This window comes from Kwoniella mangroviensis, assembly GCF_000507465.2.
Source record: "Kwoniella mangroviensis CBS 8507 chromosome 1 map unlocalized Ctg01, whole genome shotgun sequence".
NCBI lineage: Eukaryota > Fungi > Basidiomycota > Tremellomycetes > Tremellales > Cryptococcaceae > Kwoniella > Kwoniella mangrovensis.
The window spans coordinates 3,079,019-3,100,628 of record NW_027062533.1 but is presented as its reverse complement, the minus strand read 5'-3'; the positions used below and the strand labels follow the sequence as shown (position 1 = coordinate 3,100,628).

The 21,610-nt window shown below is 44.8% G+C and overlaps 9 protein-coding genes across 9 annotated transcripts; 5 read left to right on the top strand and 4 right to left on the bottom strand.

Moving 5' to 3' along the window:
* Positions 1-137: 137 nt before the first annotated feature.
* Positions 138-1,946, bottom strand: I203_101155 (uncharacterized protein; the record flags this gene model as incomplete). The annotated part of the gene is made up of 8 exons (XM_019146108.1): positions 138-620; positions 765-894; positions 962-983; positions 1,049-1,136; positions 1,211-1,333; positions 1,418-1,551; positions 1,639-1,696; positions 1,794-1,946. The coding sequence occupies 8 exons, from the start codon at positions 1,944-1,946 to the stop codon at positions 138-140; spliced, it is 1,191 nt and encodes a 396-aa protein (XP_019004667.1).
* A 225-nt stretch (positions 1,947-2,171) lies between these two features.
* I203_101154 (hydroxyisourate hydrolase) lies at positions 2,172-2,708 on the top strand (the record flags this gene model as incomplete). Its single annotated transcript, XM_065516825.1, has 4 exons — positions 2,172-2,199; positions 2,253-2,364; positions 2,427-2,565; positions 2,619-2,708. 4 exons carry the CDS (start codon positions 2,172-2,174, stop codon positions 2,706-2,708), a joined length of 369 nt encoding a protein of 122 aa, XP_065373643.1.
* A 238-nt stretch (positions 2,709-2,946) lies between these two features.
* On the top strand, positions 2,947-4,884 carry I203_101153 (uncharacterized protein; the record flags this gene model as incomplete). The annotated part of the gene is made up of 6 exons (XM_065516824.1): positions 2,947-3,266; positions 3,348-3,464; positions 3,544-4,262; positions 4,337-4,344; positions 4,420-4,650; positions 4,741-4,884. The coding sequence occupies 6 exons, from the start codon at positions 2,947-2,949 to the stop codon at positions 4,882-4,884; spliced, it is 1,539 nt and encodes a 512-aa protein (XP_065373642.1).
* A 602-nt stretch (positions 4,885-5,486) lies between these two features.
* I203_101152 (uncharacterized protein) lies at positions 5,487-5,753 on the top strand (the record flags this gene model as incomplete). The annotated part of the gene is made up of 1 exon (XM_065516823.1): positions 5,487-5,753. The coding sequence occupies one exon, from the start codon at positions 5,487-5,489 to the stop codon at positions 5,751-5,753; it is 267 nt and encodes an 88-aa protein (XP_065373641.1).
* Positions 5,754-6,348: 595 nt separating this feature from the next.
* I203_101151 (uncharacterized protein) lies at positions 6,349-10,529 on the bottom strand (the record flags this gene model as incomplete). The annotated part of the gene is made up of 9 exons (XM_065516822.1): positions 6,349-6,517; positions 6,592-6,857; positions 6,937-7,054; positions 7,124-7,272; positions 7,695-8,305; positions 8,372-8,843; positions 8,913-9,029; positions 9,169-10,245; positions 10,368-10,529. 9 exons carry the CDS (start codon positions 10,527-10,529, stop codon positions 6,349-6,351), a joined length of 3,141 nt encoding a protein of 1,046 aa, XP_065373640.1.
* Positions 10,530-11,027: 498 nt separating this feature from the next.
* Positions 11,028-14,863, bottom strand: I203_101150 (oxoglutarate dehydrogenase (succinyl-transferring), E1 component; the record flags this gene model as incomplete). Its single annotated transcript, XM_065516821.1, has 15 exons — positions 11,028-11,477; positions 11,539-11,703; positions 11,766-11,866; positions 11,944-12,090; positions 12,149-12,243; positions 12,306-12,472; positions 12,537-12,776; positions 12,836-12,900; positions 12,972-13,207; positions 13,352-13,883; positions 13,958-14,106; positions 14,174-14,428; positions 14,487-14,582; positions 14,648-14,672; positions 14,740-14,863. The coding sequence occupies 15 exons, from the start codon at positions 14,861-14,863 to the stop codon at positions 11,028-11,030; spliced, it is 2,847 nt and encodes a 948-aa protein (XP_065373639.1).
* Positions 14,864-15,325: 462 nt separating this feature from the next.
* On the top strand, positions 15,326-16,009 carry I203_101149 (uncharacterized protein; the record flags this gene model as incomplete). The annotated part of the gene is made up of 4 exons (XM_019146103.1): positions 15,326-15,427; positions 15,480-15,537; positions 15,661-15,785; positions 15,905-16,009. The coding sequence occupies 4 exons, from the start codon at positions 15,326-15,328 to the stop codon at positions 16,007-16,009; spliced, it is 390 nt and encodes a 129-aa protein (XP_019004662.1).
* Positions 16,010-18,675: 2,666 nt separating this feature from the next.
* Positions 18,676-20,857, top strand: I203_101148 (uncharacterized protein; the record flags this gene model as incomplete). The annotated part of the gene is made up of 7 exons (XM_019146102.1): positions 18,676-18,839; positions 18,908-18,977; positions 19,062-19,148; positions 19,230-19,323; positions 19,384-20,501; positions 20,591-20,722; positions 20,792-20,857. 7 exons carry the CDS (start codon positions 18,676-18,678, stop codon positions 20,855-20,857), a joined length of 1,731 nt encoding a protein of 576 aa, XP_019004661.1.
* A 183-nt stretch (positions 20,858-21,040) lies between these two features.
* Positions 21,041-21,600, bottom strand: I203_101147 (uncharacterized protein; the record flags this gene model as incomplete). Its single annotated transcript, XM_019146101.1, has 3 exons — positions 21,041-21,204; positions 21,261-21,484; positions 21,542-21,600. 3 exons carry the CDS (start codon positions 21,598-21,600, stop codon positions 21,041-21,043), a joined length of 447 nt encoding a protein of 148 aa, XP_019004660.1.
* Between the last annotated feature and the right edge of the window lie 10 nt (positions 21,601-21,610).

Below are 21,610 nucleotides of genomic sequence, written 5' to 3'. Positions count from 1 at the left end.
CAAAATAATGTATCATGTGCTCAAAACCCCTTCGATTCGCGATGTGCAAGTGATATACTGTACGGTGTTAAGGTAAAATGCATATTATATGTACACAAAAACGTATAATGACCTTTACCCATGGACAAGTAAAGTAATTACGACGAAAATTGAGCTACCAAATACTGACTGACGGAAGTAGGACTCAATGGTGCCCCCAAATCGGTGATGATAAAATCAATCAAATCAGGTGTAGTCACATCTACCATTGGATTAATCGATTCCATCTCTTTTGTCATTTCTACTCTATTTGCTCCTGATCCCTCAGTGGGAGTACCGGGAACGACGGGACTTCTAGATTGTGGAGTAGCTGATGTAGGTCGACTAAGTGGATTATGAGCTCCGATGGCAGGAGGGTGCGAATTAGGTATGAGCGTGGGGAACTCCAAAGGTATATTACTTGTGTGTTTCTCGTTTGGTGAGATCGAGGTGGTAGTTGATGTTGAAGGGATAGGTAAATCTGTTTGAGATAAGGGATAATGTCTTAAGAATTTGTATGATTCGGCTAAGGCGTAGAATGGTTTTTGCATTGCTTTGGCTACGAGGGCGACTTGGTATGTCCCCACAGAGGATACGAGACCCTAGATGGCATGATAACGTCAGTCAGTGTCTCTGGTGTGGGCGAAAGATAAAAGAGGAGATTGATGTGAGTAGATGGAAGGGATATGTGAGGATGACTTGATTGTATTTCGGCAGAAGCGAGGCAATGTCATTCCGTCACTCACCCCACTCTCCACTACAGCTTCTGATCCGACTAACACCATATCCACTCTCTCCATCACGTACGCTACCGCACTGTCAAGTACGACTGTACATGGAATCCCGTTGGCAGTCAACACCTGATGTGTTCGCATACTATATCAATTTAATGAAAAGTCATTAGCTTGGTGCTTTGTCCACTATGTAGTCATTGTAAACTTACCCTAAACAAGCTGGTCTCGCCTCTGGAAGCACCAAACACAGTGAAGGTCAGCCACGCCCTCCCAATCAGACTCGAAGATACACTCACCAGTCACATAGACTTTTATACGCTTATGCTGCTTATGAGCTCTCAAGATAGTCTGAATGACAGTCCTGGAATAACTATGCGTGAGGATCTAAACATGGCAAACGCAATCAGCTTGACTTTCAAAGATATTCCATACCGTACAGTCGAAATGACTACACATACCACACAGTCATCTCGTAAGAAGCCAACAGCCAAATCTGCTATTTTCTCTCTACATTGAGGAGCGGTTATAGCGCAGAATGAACGACCTTGAGAAATCAGTGATCGTTTATATGATGGGAAGTCCTGTGGCCATCAATTGCGAAGGGTTAGTCAATGACAAGGTTGCTATAGATCGAAACGAGGGTTGGTTGATAGACTTGAGCTCACCTCTCCACCCATTGATAAAGCGAAAAATCTCTCCCATAATTGACATCCCGCTCTGACACCTAAACTGGGCTGAGTGTTGATCAACGCCTGTCGTCCTATCGTCAGTTCTGAGGCGAGTCCAGTCACAGTTGAAGCTGTAGTTATTGAGGGGACCAGTCTCATCAGTGTCCAAGTCACTTTGAAATTGTACCTGAATATTGTGAGAGTGTCTATCGACTCACCAGTCGAAGCTTCTATCAATTCTACCAAAGCTAAGATAGCTGCTATAGGGTGAGGGACCTATACATGCACAATGTCAGGATCGTGTCTAGCAGACCATAAGAATCTGGACGGTAATCTATAGCGTAGAGAACTCATAGTGATCTGATCGGCTCACCTTGTCATCCTCTATAGCCCTCTTGTACGAATGTATAACATCGAAATTCTTTCCAGTTTGACTACCTGATGCGTGAGACTGTGCTGATGGTCTGGGAGCTCCCCTTGCAGATGGGACCGGTGAAAGTGATAGTGGACTTGCTACTCCTGCCATCTCGCTGTCAACGTCGTCGGGTTCAAGTGTGGAAAAGTGGTGGTACTTGGAATCAAAAGGAGATTAGACGAAAGAGATGTTAAAAACAAAAGAAATCGAAGGTTGTCAGCTCGAGTCAACTTTGGTCATGGTTAACCGAAATTCATCTCTGAGATAATCGACTTCGCATTCCTATCTTTCGTGCAAGTATAACCATCATTATCTCTGGTATAGTGTATGCATACAATGTCGAAATCACCTATCACATGCCATGGTGAGCTATACTGCACCAGCTCTGACCGCATATGGCTGACTCATGTCATATAGTATTAGACGCTTCGGTTGGAAAACCAGCACCGGGAGTCAAAGTCTCTCTAGACATTCTCAGCCTCACAGGTCAGGAGACTGCTAAAGAAGCACCAAGAACACTTGCTAGCGGGTTAGTTGATATATAAACCTTTCTCCACAGCGCTGCTGAAAAGCTGATGTTGGGAGCCATAGAGAGACGAACAGTGATGGACGATGTTCCGACTTGCTGAACCCCGACACCAAACTGTCACCAGGTATATACAAGATGACATTCCATAGTGGGGAGTACTTCAAGTCGAACAACGTCGAGACTTTCTATCCCTTTGTAGAAGTGAGTACGATCGTTCATTTACAGTACAGTAGCTGATACGTGAACATGCGAAGATAACATTTTCATACACCAATCCTGATCAACATTATCATATACCCCTTCTTATCAGTCCATTCTCTTATACCACTTATCGGGGCAGTTAGATGTAATGTCATGGAGATGACCGAGAGATAGACGTTCGTTGTATTATACATATACTATGCATGATGTCGTGAGGATGCTCCTTATTTGATACCCAAGATCGTGTCGTCTGTGAAACCGGATCGGCTGTTGTTACGAGTACAACGTGATGACGTTCTTTCTTGATTCCTCTTTGGAAATCTTGATCATAAGTTGTTTTTTTCAATTCCCATTTTGCATCGCAAGTCATCACATATAAAAATGTCGAGAGTAGCTACATCATCTTTATTTCGCTCGACCAGTGTTGCTCGCTCTGTAATTCCGATCCCCGTTAAGCGTATCCTGGGAGTGGAAGCTTTCACTGGCCCCTACCCATCTGGAATCGCTCATCTCAGAAGATGGAACAGTACCACAAGTACAAGTGATCAGTCTCCCAAACAGCCTGGAGCCGATCAATCGCAGAAGCCGGAAGATAAGCCTAACTCATCGAGACTCGAAACAGGTGGAAAGGGCGGATTGAAGATATCTTGGATATTCAGTGGTTTAGCAGGATTGGGAGCTCTAGTAACTATATATGGGTTGTGAGTGACGGTTTCGACACCGTATCAAACTAATCGCTAGCATCTTCGATCTTGAAATGCTCATATCTTCATGTGAGACAGACTGGAATTCTACTCAACTCTGAAGGCATGGCCTAAAGCAGTGAGGATACCGCTCCGAGCAGCGTTGAAAGCGAAATTGAGACAGGATTATATGAAATCTGAGAAATACTTTAGGGAGTGAGTATGACCTACATTACTTGGTTTAACCATAATATATATCAGCCGAGGGCAAGCTGATTGTATCATTGTTCTGTAGAGCATTAGAAGTAGCTTTGGCATTAGGTCCCTCGGCCCTCGAACCAGAACCACTACAGAAAATAACAGGCATATACGTCGAACTGGCCAATGTCTTAGAACTGATGGGACAGAGAGTGACTGCTTTCGAGGAATTACGAAATGCCGTTGATCTTCTGGGTCCTAACCCAACTAGACAACCTGGATTAGAAGGTTCGGGAGAATGGATAGGGCAGCGTTACAGATTAAACGATAAAGACCATGTTAGGGGCATTGGATTGTATCAGAAATTAGGTCAAATATCTTTAGATATCTCCAATTCTACAAAAGCGCCCCCCTACACTCCTCCAACTAGATCTGAATATGAGATCAATACGCCAACAGGAAAGGAGGTGGAAAATTGGAACGAAGCTTCTGAGTATTATCTGTCTTCGGCTTTAACAGCTATGCTCAAATTGGGCTTGACTAAATCTACCACTCCGGCTATCGGTGCCAGCAATCAAGATCAGCAGGTTGTCTTGGGACGGGATGTAGACTTACCTTCGGGGGAAATATCAGAAGATGCGGATCAAGGTGGTTCAGTTGATAAAAGAGGATTAGGAATGACGATGGAATCTCTGTCCGAGGTGTATGCCAAGAAAGGACAATATGATCTAGCAGCTCAATTGCTCTTACAAGCTGTTTCCCTGTTGCTACCTCCTGGTAGCCAGGCCACTCCTCCGGTAAGAGATAGGTGTCAAGGTGAGCCAGTCTAACAATCCCCCAGTCTTGTGTCTTCGCTGACGCGTCCAAATGTTATTTATCCACTTGTCTAGCTGCAATGGTGCGTGATCCTTCCTTAGACCGTGCTCAGGCAACCTGGCCCCATAGCTTTTGCTGACATATCCGATTGATATAGTTGATGACGACAATCTCCTCACACGCTCTGAAACAATCCTCACCCCAGATCAATGCCGCCAAATCGATCAAGATCTCCAAATCATGGTCATTACGTTCATTACAATTATCAGAAGAAGCACTGCGAGATTCTGAATCTGAGAATTATAAGGATTCGCCATACGAAGCCTCCATAGCTATCTGTTCGAGAGCTAAGAGTGTTGGCCTGTACAATCTGGGGATGTTAGCTGAGGTAGATCTCTCTTACTTTCCTCGAATCGTTCATCCTATCTTTTTCATATGTGGATCTCAGGCTGATTGAGTACCTCTTCACTTGGTATAGATGGAAGGTGATTTGCCCAATGCACTGAATCTCTTCCAGAAATCACTATCGGCGTCAAGGGAAACGGGCTTCAAAGAAGGTAAAAGGGAAGCAGCAGCTGCCATACGTAGAGTACAATCCTTAGGTGGAACGAGTACATCATAGTAATGAGTATGTGTATGCATACTTCATGCCAGATACTTTGAGTAGAAAGTCAACGATGAACGCTGGGCTTCCAGTAACGCCACAAGTACGCCTAAATTTTGACGCAACATGGACCGGACAGACGACTGCATCCTCACATACAGTAGTTGGTCAAATCTTGCTGCTGTTGCAGGTACGAAGGGCACAGGCCGTTCTCTGTTGCAAAGCAGGAAAGCAGGAAACAGCTTCTTCTCTTTGTTCGGTCGGCCGATCTTAAGCGTATGTGTGCCTGTGCTCCGAGACTAGCAGGTCACTCTCACGCCATAGGCTCCGTCCATCCTCGCCATCGTCATCGTCCTCATAACCGAAGCTCGCTGTCTCACTTTGTGATGATCCATAGCGAAGCTGATGCCGATGCGATTCATGTGCCTCGGCAGTTGCTTATTCGCGGAATCAAACAGTATATACGTGCATGCACAGAATCCTGACTATGATGACTGTTACACTCATTCTCTACAACTCGACACAAGACTGACCTCTCGACTGCACACAATTGGACCAGACATAACTAAAGACTGAAATTCCTGAAGCGCACTGCACCTCACCCAGACGAAACAATCACGATGAAGCAAGTAGAAGTCTACCAAGGACTCAATAACAACTACTACACTCTCGATCATGGTGTCAAGCCACTAGTCTCTATCAAACAATACACATGGACCGAATTCTTCTGGTTCTGGGTAACGTTGCCTAAACAGGTTATGAGCATTGGTCGATGGGTGAGAGACGAAGAACATAGGGAGGAATGGGATCCTACGTATATCACACCGACTGGTCCGTTCCAGAAGCATGTGGTGATAGTTGATAGACCTAAGGATAGTACTAGGTAGATCGGCAAGTGCAACTTTAGAAGATCGCAAGTGTCTGTTGAGCGTAAATCTAGACAGAAGCCGTGATGATTCTTTCGCTGATCATGGACTTGGTCACAACACTGTAGGTAGTACCGACAAGTATCAGTATCCTCGCGAGGCGTATTACGCTAGAAATTCGTTGTATCCTCAAAGTCCCTCCCAATGTACCATGATAGATATTTCTGAATATTCGCGTAGACTTCGGTGACAGAATTAATCATACTTCATGCAGTATAAGAAGTCGTCAAAAATGCTTTATCAAATCTTTCATAAAATCATTATATACAAATTCAATCAACTATCCACTTTGCCTTGATTCTCTTCGTCTTCATGATTCGGTGCAGGGTATAATCCGATACAATCACAATTTGGGTATTCCTCCTTTGCTTTTAAATTTCCTTTGTCGTCAAACAATCCAATGTTCTCTCATCTCTATTCTTTGAGATGAGAATGCCTTCCGGGTATTCCTTATCGACCCCATCATCCATATCCGTTTAGCCAATCGGTCTGGCCGTCCTTTCGGGCCCGTAATCTATCAGCGAGGACCAGCCTCTGATCTCTATCGATCTAACATCTACTTCCTTTCCAAGAATCCTACATCGAAAGCTCCCATTGACCTCCTTCCTATTGGGTAAACCGCCGAGCTTTCTCTCAAAGTCCCGATCAATCTTTCGCAGACATTTGAAGGATATGAGAGCGACTCGACTTGACCACCCGGTCCAAATCCAGGTAGACTTTCGAAACTATCGAGTCAAATCATATCATGTCAGCTTTCGGGAATCAGCTCGATACAATGGTCAGTTATTTTTCAACTCACTCATTCTCTGATAACGGTTCAACCACTTTGTACATAATCTTTGAAGCCCGCAGTACTTTCTGATTCGTACCGGCACCCAAACCATTATGATTTGAAGGTTGAGAAGGTTGTTTACCTCCTATCGAAGATGCTATTGAAGATCTTCTCGAAATCCTATTCCTCTCGTTGTGTTCTATCGTTATGGATTTACGTAACGGCGATGGCAAAGGGGATGAATCGCTTGGTCGAGCGTACGACATTTTCACGGAAGGGTTGAATAACCATAACTACGTTTTCCAAACCAATCGACACTTGGTCAATCCATCTGTTCTATGTGGGTGATAATGACATGAAGGTGTAACTCACGTAAATTTTCTTATCGCCCGTTTCCTCTTCGGAGATTATGAATCGATGACTAGCATGAGCTTGGGACAATTCGAGCATGTCCGAGATGACGAAGACAGAAAGTGGGGATCGGATGCATCTGTCCTCAGACCAACAAGATCAGATGTTGATCATGTCATTCCTCAGTCACGGCTGCCGTGAGACTCACTCGATCTTATCATCCTCCTCATTCTCCACTAGGAGAGATACAGCCCATTTCGAGAATCTGACAGTTTCGTGACCTGGCTTATCATCGTTTGCCCGCTGTTTGCCCAAAATTTCTCCGCAATGGCAGGAGACGACATTCCATGGTTCGCTCTATATACAAAATCAGTGTCAGCCACAACTGTTCCAAAGGTTAACATGTCGACGCGTGTAAATTGTTCGGCACGAAATGCAAGATGTAGTCTCGGGAGTAGCTTCCATCCAATAGATCATGATGAATCAAAGTTTGATCATCCCTGGACTTTCTGGTAAATTTGATATAGGACCTTTGTATCAGTCAAAAGAGATGTGATCATCTCCTATCCCAAATATCTACAGCCCTCCGCTCTCGACAAGATCAGACAGAGATGAAACTGACAGAGAGCTTCATCTTGTCATCCCTTGAAGAGAGATGGAAAGGAGAACAATTGGGATCATCCACTGAGATAGGGGGATGAAGACCTTCTTATAGCCCATGTGTAAAACGGCGTACGACAAGAAAGCGCAATCTGAATGATCGGGAGGAGAGTACTCACATCATTTCCATTCTCAACGTGGATGGTGCCCTGTTTCACCCTTTCCTTCCCGACTAGCAGATAACTACCGCCAACTAAGACACCCCCATCCTGAGGCCAGAATCCTTCCTTGGTTCGTTCAGCAAGTCGAGCAGTGAAGGAAGGGTCGTTATGACACATCCAAACTTCCATCATCTCCGCCCAGTGCTCACTCGGTAGATCTTTATACGACGTGTCCCAATGACCGTATGGTAGAGTGGATAATTCGCGATCACACGAAGTACAGCAAAGCGCTCTGGCTTGCATATAGCGTAGTTCTGGTGCAGATAGCGGGTATGTGGGCAAAAGGGATGCTGCAGCAGGAGGCAAGGGTTGAGCGATGAGTTTAGCTTCGAGATACAGTGATTGAGCAGTGAATATCACTGATTGTCCAGGCTCGACCGGAGCGGGTAAGGCGATTCGAATGGATACTGAGGGATCTTTCCTAGAAGTGATGATACCTTCCTCGTCATCTGAAGAAGTACTTTCGACTTGCAATTCCAGGTTTGACGAGATGCCGACACCGTGTAAAGTGATTTGCACGGAACGGAGGTTCTCTTGGTGTTCGGCGACGTATGCGATGTTGTTCATTTCTTGACATATGTTTGTTTACAGTGAGTTTGAGGTGCGGTAAAATATCAAAATTGCAAATAGCTCACCAAAACCATTACTAGCTTTTAGCCCCGACTGGACACTTCCTCTTCTTACCAGCCCAACGAGCTTCCTGAATGCAGTAGGAGTACTTCTTCCTGAAGTGCTCTTCTTGCTCAAGCCATCTTCGAGAGGTACAGAATTACTTCTTGATCTGCCCATTTCTACACTCCCTTCACCACTGGAAGATCGAAGTAACGCATCGCCGCCTATTGAACGCCTACGATCAGGACCTACACTCAATAGAAAATCTTGGACGGTAACAAGTTCGAAAGGATCTTCCACTTTCTCTCCATTAACACCATGTCGAGGTGTAGGGGGTAAGGAGTCTTGATCGTGTAATCTACCTGAGGAAGAGTAATCCATCAAAGTTTCCATCAAGGATGCTCTTCGGTCAAATACCCTTGGAACAGTCGCATCTTGCTCATCTAATCTCCGTTCTCCCGATTGATCCATCAAATCACGTAGGAAGTGATCTCTCTGATATAAGATAAAAACGAATTCAGTCATTTCCCTCCATCTATATTGATTGTGGCAGGTTGAACTCACATCTCTGAGATCTCTGGCTCTTGCTAACTCAGCATCTACACTGCCCATCATGGAATCTTGATCTTCCAATCTTCTAGCTTCCGCTTGATCGACAATACGATTCATGAACCGTTCTCTCTGATATTGCAAAAATCGGCAGGAGATCAGCTCAGACATATTCATCACAGCATGATCCTGCTCCTTGACAGCACGCATTATCTAAGGTTAGAATATACGCCTTCCGGCTCTTTCCACCGGTAGATAGAGATCAACTCACCGTCCTCTTCTCCCATCCATCTCCATCAGCTCTCTGACCATCTTCTACCCTGATCCTCCTTTTCCCATGTGCCCTCTCAATCTTATCCCAGATCTCCTCTAATTCCTTCATCTTCTGCCTTTCCAATTTCATCTTATCTTCTTTACTCATGCTCCTCTCATCCACTACTCCTCGAGGAGATTTTAGCTTCAACTTCAGTTCGACTCTCTGATCGTGTAATCTCGGTGCGATCGACGATAATCTCTCGATCGCAGAGGTCAGCGAGTCCAGCTCCTGTAACATCTTTTCTCTCGTCGCTGTAGGCCCGTTGGACGGGGACGGTTCTTTCAGTTGTTTCGATTTGATCGGAGAAGAGGGTCCAGCTTGATCCTGATCTAGGTTGTGGTCGGAATGTATATCTTGATAGGAAGGTAGTAAAGATAAATTATCTGTTTGAGAAGCCGGTCGATGTTGATGGTCTGAAAATTGTTCATAGGAGGGTGGTAATCCATTATCAGTTCCAAACGTTGACGGAGTACTTGAATTTTTCTGTTTCAATTCCGAATGCTGCTCCTGCGCTAGTCCTTCAGCCGAGACTAAAGATGGACTTCCACCTTGTGACAAGCTGATTATAGCAAACATCAAACTTTCCAACCTCTGCCAAGCTAATTCTTCTCTTACAACTTTAATAGCAGGGTGCAATTCGCCTTCTTTTCTTTCTGTCTGCGACTCTTTCTGTCGTGGTAATTCCACATCATCCTGTAATCTAGCATCCTGCAGACCCTCTAGCAGATTTGTCAAAGCGTTGAAAGAATTCTTGATTTTGTTTTCCTGAGGTTCATCTTCGTCGGGCTGGGGTGTATCAGGGAAAGTGTCGGTATGTAGTGCAGAGGGTGTAGGATCTGTAGAGGGTGGTAGCAGCTCGTCTAGTTCGTATGTCACTTCTAAGAGATCTGTCAGGGCGGAGGATAGTTGGGAACTTGATTCGGATAAGCTGGTCCCATTTGCGGTGTAGGTGTAAGATGGATCGGGTGGGAGGGAGGAGAGGGCATTGATGCATGATTGTTGGACTGATGAGAGGTAATTGCGGACGTTTTGCTAATCCGGGCGATCATAAGTTCAGCATCAGTCACTCTCTGGAAGAACAATTACAGACCAGATCAAGTGCCTTTGAACATCAGAGACGGTGGATTGAATTGTGTTAGATGACTCTCACATACCTTGCTACCGTCACTCCTTGTAAGAGATCCATTCCCATCAACCCTCCAAGAAGAAGAAGTTCCAACCAATTGATGTAAAGGAAACGGTTCAGGTGGGGGTGGTAGTTGATCTATATCATCTTGCTGCGGCGGGTGTTGCTGTACCGGCCGTAGAGCTTCCATCTCGTTTTACCGGATCAAGTGTTGTGAGAGGTTCAGAGTTCGAGTTCATGAGAGTAAGATATGTACACTTGACTTAGTCATACAGTAGTTCGTACTGCCAAATTTCCATCAAAGGACTGCGGAGTGGGTGTCGACCGAGCTCAATGTTCTGCTCCAGATTTGATTCCCGTGTCAATCAGCTCCAGGTATAACGGTGGTGATTTTGCTATTGTCAGCTACATATGTTGTTTCTGCCCCACAAGCCAATGAACGAGCAGTCGTCAAGGGCATGGAGATGTGTAATTTGACGAGTGGTGAATAGCGATTGACAGGTGATTTCGATAAATCAACCTCGGATTGTAATTGTCATAGCGCGCTTAATCCCACATTCCACACACATATGCTATTCAAGTGGCTATCTGAAACCAACCCAAAAACACACAAGAGGGACCAACATTGCGAATCATTCATCCACAAACATATGTTAACATGATTCATATCACACCCGAGTCTATCCCATTACTCCAGAGCATCGTTGATCATCTGCTCAACTTCCGTCTTATGCCTTTCCCCAACAGCTACAGCCGTAGTCGCTCCACTGGATCTACCGGCATACCTTACTTTACCTTTGTATCCTACATTCTCAAGAACAGCTTCCAAGCGAGGTTTGACGTAAGACCATGCACCTTGATTGGAAGGTTCTTCTTGAGCCCAAACAATCTCTTTGTCCTTGTTCTCATCTTTCGAGAGAACATTCTCAAGTTCTTTATATGGGAAAGGCGATAGTTCTTCTACACGGACCATGTTTACCGAAGATAGTTTGTCGGATCTGGTTAATGCCTCGAGAAGGGTGTAATAGTGTTTGCCAGAACATAGGATGACTCTCTTCGCCGAGGGGTCAGTAGGACCTTCGAGAATCGGTTGGAAGGTCGTTCCGGGTGTCATGTCTTCCAAGGCAGAAGCTGCAAGCTATGTGACTCAATACATCAGTGACAAGCCGAGACATCACGCGCTACACTAGGAAACATACCGGAGATCTCAAAAGACCCTTGGGAGAAGCAATAATCAAAGGTCTTCTGTAGTTCCTCTTCATCTGCCTTCTGAGTAAATGGAATAATTGAGCAGGAGTGGAGGGATTAACGAAAGTGAGGTTGATGTCTCCATGAGTATTGGAGGTCTGCGAGTCATTTGAGAGCTTATAAGGAGTAAGACCACTGATCAGCTGTATTCTTTGGCTCGAGGGGGTCGCTGACATACCTGCAAGAACCTCTCGATTTTACAAGAAGAATGTTCAGGTCCTGCACCGTCGTAACCGTGAGGTAGCATCATGACGAGACCACTTTGCTTGAGCCATTTAGCTAAGGTGAGTTCGGTCAGCTGTCGCTCACTCACTTACTACTGTGATGACTTATACGACATGAAACGGACTGCTTACCTTGTGCTCCCACGATGAAGGTATCGATCATACTCTGAGCACCATTCATGAAATCACCAAATTGAGCTTCCCAAATGGGTAACAGCTTAGGACTCGACCAAGATAACCCAACTTCGAAACCGAGAACAGCCATCTCGCTCAGAGAGCCTGAATGATGAGACAAACCCTATGAGCTAGGGCTGACAAGGTGAACAAGCGAACTCACTATTGGCAAGTTCAAGCTTTCCAGCACTTTCACCCAGCTCTTCGTTAAGAGGGATAATGCAGGACTCCGTTTTCTGATCAACGAACATCGCGTGTCTATGACAGACGACATCAGCTTTTGCTGAGTTTTCCTTTAGAATGTCGAGCTGCCAACATACCTTTGAGAGAAGGTACCTCGCCCCACGTCCTGACCTGATATCCTAACATCATACCCTTCTTTCAGGAGAGATCCAAAAGCCATAGCTTCGGCAGTGGCAAAGTCCACTTTCTTTTCCAGCGACTTCAATCTGGATGAGATATGTCGTTTCAATCTTGAATGTATGTTCTAACAATATAACAAAATCAGATGTGTTGCTCTGCGAGTGATATGATGGATAGCTAATACTTACAAAGTTCTCAGGCAGAGTGACACTTGCTTTCGCAATATTCGTCAATTCACCCTTATTCACACCAGTATCAGGATGATGATCTGCCTCAGATCCAGCGGGCCAGACGTAATTCTTCCATTTGCCTTCCAACATATCGGATTTAGGCTTATACTTCTCCATCTGACTGGACTGAGCTTCTAGATGTTCGTTGTAGGTTATTCGAGCTTGAGAGGCGCTTTCTTGGGTTAATACACCTTGTTCCTATCAACAATCGTCAACTATGAACCGCAGCCTCCGAAGGAAGGTTTGAATGGACTCACTTTGAGACGAGCCTCATAGATCTCGGGAACACTCTTCCTCCCACGAATCTTTTCGTACATCTTGGCTAGGATTACTCATTCATACTTCAGTAAGTTGTCCTGTCTGTGCCTACAGGCTGATTGACACAGTACTCACGCTGGGTATAACCAGGTTCATCCAGCTCATTATGTCCCCATCTTCTATAACAGATCAAATCAATGACCACATCTTTTCTGAACATCTGTCTATATCTAAATGCTATATCTACGGCTCGTGCGACAGCTTCGGGGTCATCACCATTGACGTGAAGTATGGGGCATCCAATCATCTTTGCCACATCAGAGGAGTAGACGGACGATCGGGCCAGTGAAGCGGGGGTGGTGTAACCGATACTAGGGTACCTCTATCAGCATACATTCTCTTCCGTGATCGCAGATGCGGTAGCCAAACAGAGATCACATACTTATTGCTATACATGCAATACGGACGATCAGCAAACGTTTAAAGCACTTTTGAATTGAATACAAATCACTCACTTGACAATGATGTGTACTGTTCCTCCACTGCCAAAGTGAGGTAACCCACTTAGACCCAGCGATTCACTCACTACCCCCTGGCCAGCAAAAGCAGCATCACCATGTAGTTGAACGCACATAGCTTTGTCTCCTAATTGACATTCTTTAGGAGAGCTTTTAAGCAATTCCATCTGTTTCGATCTCGTCACGCCGAGTGCAACAGGATTAACAGCCTCGAGATGACTGGGGTTCTGTAACATCTTGACATTGACATTTACTTTATCGTCACTGCCGAAAGGAATATCACGGGTAGCCGAGAGATGACTGATCACGTCGCCTGTGGCACCTGGAGCAGTGGAAGGGTCGAACTCCGCTTTGCCTCTAATTTTGGCGAACAAAGCCGTGGGTGAGAAGTCCAATAGATCCGGATCACATAATAAAGATAATCTACCTCTGTGCGGAAGAGAGAGGACAATCGAGGATATGCCGGATTTGGCCGATACCTCGAACAAGGTCGATAAGGCTGGTAGCATGCTTTCGGCACCTTCGCATCCTATTTTCAGCGATGCAATCATCATCATCGTCTTAATGTATGGTTACCTCCAAGAAAGAGAAAATATGGCTTACCATATCTCTTCAAATTGGGGAACTTTTTACCCAAGAATCTATCCAGCTCTTCACTCCTCATCAACAGCTTCCAGATCTGTTTCTTACGTTCCTCCTCAAATGGTTCGGGAAAGGACGAAGCTTCAGTCTCGACATGGTGAGAGAACCACCTAAGATTGACATTTCGTAATAATACCTGTCAGTACACGTAATCCATACGAGGAAAAAGCGACTTACAATCTTTCATTCTTCTCAGGACAATGCATATACTCAAATCCGATCTTGTCAACGTAGACTTCCATGAGATGCTTCTCGATCTCTTCAAGAGATTTGGACACGTTCGATCCTTCTCCTGTCTCGGTTCGTTCCGGCGCAGCTGTGGAAGGAGGAGTAGTAGGTCTGAGTGAAGGTGGTGTATGCAGAATACCTTGTAAAGGATATGATTGAGTCCTCTGAAGACCGTATCGAGAGGCGTCCAATGCTCCGACCGGACTGGAATTTCGAGATATGTCAGTGGAACATATGATAGACAGAGAGGCGATTCACCCACTCTCTGTCCATCAGATCCAGAGGATCAATCTGTGCTGCACGATGTCCATGTCGACGAACAGATTCAACGTATCGCAACAAAGGCGCATTCGCGTTTCTTAACATTATAATCATAACAAGTCAGCTCAATGACACCTTACCGTTTCAGTGTAAATGACTCACCTGTTATCCAGCTCTTCTTGGGTATCTACACACCACAGCTCAGCGGGTATTTTTGAGTATCAAACTCTAACATAACATGAATGACTACTCACAATCTGGCAGTTGATACTTTGCAGGTACCCTATAACCAAAGGTAGCATCGTCATGATACGATCTCACTCGTCTGTGACTGAGTCTAGAGAGTACGAGGCGTTTGTCTATTCGTTTAATCCACATCTTCCTGAAAGCTTACGGCCTATGAATGGGAGAAGAAGATAGTAAGGAAGGGCTATTCGATACACCCCCTTTCCATGCTTATATATACTGTGCTCGTGCTGGTATAACGGAGGATCTACCGCGACTCATGATCAGATGGACGGGAGACATGGTGGTAGGTAGGTGGTGGTAACAGCAGTGAGTATAAGCGCGTATTACCCCTCGAGAGATGTGAGATGTCAGATGCCAATTCAACTGAATAGGACCAACCGGTAAATCACATGACCGATCATCGGTGGGCCTGTGCGTGCGTCCGTGTGCGCGCCACGTGTACGTGGGACTGATCCTTCCCCGGTCCGGAAAGATCAAATCCCATTCCATCGCATCGAGGTATACAGTTCAATTCCAAACGGCCAGCGAAGTACTCATAGATATTCTAGAAGCTCTTAGACCCAGAGGTCTTCTGAACAGTATAGACAAACAATGAGCGACCTCCCTTTTCCTGTATTGCCCAAGACCGACCAAGGTAAGAGGATATGTCAAGTCATCGGGGTCAAACCTGAACGATTGGAGGAGTATAAGAAGGTATGTCATTCCATTCCAAGAGACGAAGAGGACTCATAATGGGGATGATCAGGTACATGCGGCAGTATGGCCAGAAGTACTTGGCGCATTGAGAAAGGCTCATGTAGTTGGTAGGTCCACCTTCCCTGCATCTGTCACATTTCGGTTTGGTCTCGCATGAAATCCGCATGCATATGCCTCCTGACACCATGGAGTAATGCAAGGAGGAAGCTGACTATCTGATCGCTGAACAGACTACTCTATCCACTTCTTTGAGCCTCATAATCTCCTTATCGCGCATATGAGGTATATCGGTAACGACTTCGATAATGACATGAAGGGTATAGCGGAGAACGAAGCTACCAAGCGATGGTGGAAGGTGAGTTGATTCTCTTCGATTTGCATATACTACATATAACTATATGGGTATGATATGAGATGTGTGTTGGAAATTTTATAGGAGATGTAGCTGAGATATCTGCTCGTTAATCTACACAGCTCACCGACGGTATGCAAGAGAGTTTCGTACCCGGCGCTACAGGATCTGAAAGTGGTCCAGGATGGTGGACAGCTGCTGAAGAAGTGTTCAGAATGGAGGGTTGATCATCCTATAGAGACGAGACAGCATCTGTGAACGGAATGTAGTGATCACAATCAAATCTCAAACGATACCGGTTCCTTCGAAGGCTGGATTGGCTCCATCTATCCCAAGTGCCATCCCCCCACCCCCCAAAAAAAAGAAAAAAAAACTGTTGCTTTGATGAGTAATAAGCTTGTTTGTCTACGTGTCATCTCGAGAAAGTCTCCTGCTCTATACCAAAAGCGGTTCATGGGTTGTACAATGATCTGCTTATTGGTTGCTGACGTGGCGAGTCGTCGATCTTCGTCGCTCGTGGCTTGGCGGTGTTTGCTGCGTACAAGATTATTCACGGCAAGCTTGTCTATTCCAAATTTGACATGTTATGATCTATATACAAGACCGAGGTCATTTTCGGTCGACCTTCCCAATTTGACGACGAGAAAGAAGCGCCGACACGCAGAATTTGTTTTTCTCCTTGGGGTTTCTTCTTATGTAGTGTTTTAGAATTGTACTTTCAGAACGCCTTCATTCCTTCTGTTCACGAGAGATTTTGTGTTTCTGTTCTTTAAGAGATATCTTGGCATTTAAGGGATTTATCCGACAGATGTATTACAGATCGATCGTTCGAGTTTCGTAATCGAACTTTGTAGGCCATGCAACTGAATATTCGTAGTATGGGTCAACGCGATAACGTAAGATTTCATATCCCGAGAAAACCGGATTAGGCATTAAAGTATGAGGCCTGACGGTCATACAAGGTGAAAAGTTTTGACGTGCCTCGGGGGATAGATCTGTTCCTTCACGAATCACACGTTAATTGGTAGGTGGTAGATAGCACTACCAATGGGCGTCATGAGTATCGACATCCAATCGTTGGTTCATGGTCGATGACCGACTATCTCAAGCGACATAGTAATTAAATTTCGGGCGCCGACTTCATGCCCACTACAAGCGATGTAGTAGAGTGGCACATTGAATATCGCACAGTAGTATATGGAGCTTGCACCACCCTCAGAGATGTATCTTAGGGGGTGCACGTACATTTGATGATCAGGTACAGCCGGTCGGGATCGATTATCAATCATCATCCTTCCATTCGTTTGTATTCCAAGTCGGACAACATTACTCAGCCTGTAGCATACATGATAGTGCTGTATTGGGGTTGTCGATCTTTCGTGGCTTTCCGGAGATCGTCATGACCTTGATCCGGATAACCACCTCGGTCTCTGCATATTTGTTCAAGGCAGTAGATCCTGTATCGAGAAGCGCTCTGTACAGTACTTACAAGCGAGAGGCAAGCTCGTTCCAGCTGATTTACCCTGAAAGAGGCTCATCGGAAGTGGATTATCCGGTTGTCACCCCTATCGCACTAAGGGAAATGAGCGGGGCAGGAGAGGTCACATACCAAACTGGACAAAAACAAAGTTTATCAATGGTGACGTTATCTTACCGGGTCACACAAAAGCTCCTGCAGTTGAGCTGCTGGCTTTGCTGGCTTTACGTGTGATTTCTATCTTGATGAGAATTGGATTCGTCTTTGTTCCCTTTCCACTACGGTGTTGTTACCCTCCTTTCGCTCTTCTAAATCGTACGCCAAGGCGTCTACTAGACCTACACATACGAAGCAGAAGCGAATGCATGTACAACAGCCAGCCTGGTATCTCATACTTGTAGTGTACAGTGCTTTATGGATGATGATCCACAATAAGCTTAGGCTAAACCCGGCTTAGGCGAAAGTCACATCATATCGTATTCTCTCATCGGTTTTACCACTCTGTTTGTCTTGTACTATTCTACCACTGCAGTGTATTCCATTCATTCTTTTCGTCGGTTCTTTGTTCATCAACAATCTCCTTTATCCTAATCACTTATCCTCATTCATATAATACCCATATCGATTTATACAATACGCTACGGGTCAGCTTCAGTGTTAAATAACAACAATCATTCAATACTTGGTTGAAGATCGGACAAGGCTGGAACTGGTCTGTCAATTTCTACGGATAGAGGATTACTCCGCCTATATCATTCATCGATATCTGAATCACTAAATTTCCAACATCTCATTCGTTCTCATCTCATCAACTGACCAAGCTTGGGGCATTTGATTAGAAGCAAATACCCGGATACAATAGATTCTGCGAGTTTCTGCCCATCGCGACACCAAATTCCTTGGAAATTTGTAATTATTAGACCCGATCATCATACAGACGAAACATCTGAAAAGTATTTGAAGATCGTTGAACGCAGTCTTGTCACCAGCAGATATTGTCATCAAGATCGAAGTCGGTACGCCTTCAAGTCTCGGTCTTCGATCCATTTATTCATTAATTTAGGAAGATAGGATCGGATAAAAGTCTTTCCTAGAGGGATCATGCTTGTTAGTGTCACAGCTGTCGTTGAAAATCACAAGTGAAAGTTCAGAATTAGAAAATAGAGATACATAAGTGAGGGTCGGATTAGAGGGAAAGAGGACCGCAAAGCTCTTATCGAAACAGGAAACAGATCGACTCCATCGTAGTCATCAGAGGTTCATCGACGAGAAGCACGTCTTTCAGTTCATCTATCCAACATCAGAATCGATCTCGACTTGAGATAGAGCTCCAATTCAGAATCGATCAAACTCTTTCCATCCTCAACATATCATCCCCGTTAGGGGATACGGATACCCTTTTTTGCATCCATCAAGATGACATTCACGACGACACAGATAAACGCCACTGGAGCGTCGATAATATCGGGTCTGACATTAATAGCAGCTACATACCTGTTTTACTCATTGATGAAGCAGGGGAAGGGGAAACTAAGAGTTAGACTATTGATAGGGATGGTAGTTAGTGATCTTATTCTTGGGTAAGTAGTTTCATTTATTAGAAAACAAAAGTCCGAATCATATCTAACTATACGGCGACTGGCTCTAGATCTGTGGCATTACCGCTTGAAATCATGTATTTGGCTGGTCATGCGCAGCCAACAGGATCTTCAGGATGTGTAAGTACATTTCTTCTCTACCTTTTGACTTCTACAGCGTTTCCGATGCTGACTGGAGAATTTCTTCTCCTTTGATATGTACAGAACGCTCAAGCTTTCATCCTCACGTCCGTGCTATTCAGTCAACATCTGTGGACGTTGGCCATTGCATTTGCCACATTCCTTCTTCTTGTAAGTTTCGAAGTCAATACGACAAGTGAAGATACGGCGTACGACATACGAAGAGAGAAATTGACCCGATGATTCATGTAGACACATCCTCTCTCAAGCCTGACTAGCGCCTTTGAGCGATACTCTTGGTTGGTTGCTCCTATCATATGGATAATATCCATCGTCCATTCAGCCAGTAAGTTTCCCACTGCCATTGAGGATTAGAGGGAAGCTTAGGTTGAATTGATTATTGCAGTATGGCATGGTACAGTAGGATGGGTTAATAATGGAAGTTTATGTTATTACGGTACCAAATCGAATGGTATTGATCGTGATCTCATACAATTCATTCCTCGAGCCATCGTATTCATCGTAGTCATCGTCCTATATTCTCGATTATTCCGATTCCTCCGCCGTCCAGATACGATCCAGCTCTCTACGCAATTTATGGCCGGAACCCAGGCCGACGTGTCCCGTAACAACGGTGACGAGGAGAACCATGCGGCCGGTGCCCACAATGTAGGAGGACATGGATCCAAGTTGTTTAGACCCATTTTCAAACTCGGCAGAGGATCTTCAGGGACTAAAGATCCAGTCAATCCCGAAGCTCCATGGGAAGCACTTGAATTTGTCACTGTTGGTGGAGCATTTGGAGGAAGATTAACCAACAATACACCTTTACATACTAGTACGATCGATTTCACCCCTACAGTAGCATCAGGTATTTTATTGGCTTCTAGACCCGTTTCACCGGAATTGATCTCTCCAGGTCAAGAGATTAAAGATCCGTTCGTAAATTCCACCAACATTATAAATAGTCGATACCCTTCAACTTCATCAGAAGCTTCAGGTCCAAGTTCAGATTCGAAGAAATCAGATACCTATACTGTCGTCACTCCCGAATTGACTTATCAACCCGAAGCTCCAAGCACAGTCGACTCAACTACCAACCTGGTTACTTCGGATTTTCATCCCATACCCACAATTCAGCGCCATCATGTACTATCACCAGTGTTGTCGCAGGGATCGAAGGCGGATTTACACCGTGACGCTCAGGAAGATCGTCTAGGTGTATATGACGATTCGACATTGGATGGTGGACTTGGTCCAGCAGGGTCAATAGGTAGAAGAAGATCTTCGTTAGTTGAATTTGATGCTGGTCTAGGACAGATTGGTGAAGACAGAAGACCAAGTGGTCAAACGTTGAAAGAGTTTTTCCAAGAATATCAAGTTGGCGGATTAGATGATATTCAGGAGAATAGGGGTAGAGGTACAGCCTCAGGTTCGAAATCTGGTGGAATAGGACAGCCGATGTCCGCTTCTGCTTATTTCAATAGACAAGCTAGTTTGTTGATGCTTTATTTCCCTCTTGCTGTAAGTTGTCTTGTCTCCCCTTCTCTCCTCTGCAAAAATGATCGGATGGAAGGCAGATTGCTGATTTTTTTTTGGTTGGATTAATATAGTATATGTTGGTCTTTTCAGTTTCATTAGTTAGATTAGTTTATGATATGGTACATGGTCAACCGACACCAGTCTTAAGTCTAATATCAGCATGGTTGGTCTTATCGGTTGGCCTGATAGATGGAGCGGTATATGTAAGTCACTCTTCCTTCTCTCTTTTCTTCGGATTAAGAGCTGATATTCACATTCCATCGCGAACACAGGGAATCGCAGAGTTAATGGTAAAAGCCAAAGTACGGCGTAAGATGCCTGAACATATGCAGACGTAGAGCAAAGATCCAATACAACATCAATGAACCTATAATGTTAATAGACATCGCATAGATAGTCATTCATGCATCATATATGTACAAGTTACCGCCCTAACTTACACTCGTATCGACATTACACATATCGATCTAGACCCATTTCATTCACTTCCGGTCTTTATGTCAGGCAGAAGGTACGAGGACTTATACTAGCCAATCTTTGATATTCTTATTTGTCAATGCACTATCCCAACCACTTAGGGCTGATTTTTCGCCAGTGGGAATCTGCTTGAAAAGCTCCTTGAACGATTCTACATACTCGCCTTCGAGAGGGACAGGCCCAACATGAGCAGCCAGGTACGGCATGTCTATTCTCAGATCAGCGTGAGTCATCTTCAGATGGACAAACGACAGGTAGACTCACCACCTGTCCTTGGCGTTTGATCAGGTAAGAACCATTCTACCTTCTTCCAAGCTGATATCCTAGCTACTTCCACTCTGAGCAATGTCACAGCTGGATCTTCCTTGAAGAATAGATTCAACGTTCCGGGAATCAATTCAGCAGTTGAGAAATGAATATATCGATCGTTCTGATCTAGTTCAGTGAGAAACTGGTGAGATGATGGGATAGGTACTGGGAATGTGAACCTATATGCCAGCTACCTGTCAGCTATAAAAGAAAAGGAAGGAAGGACCGTTACATACCTGGCATCAACGGATGAATGAGGGATGATCTTGTAGATGTATTTCGGTACGGCTGACATTGTGCTTGCG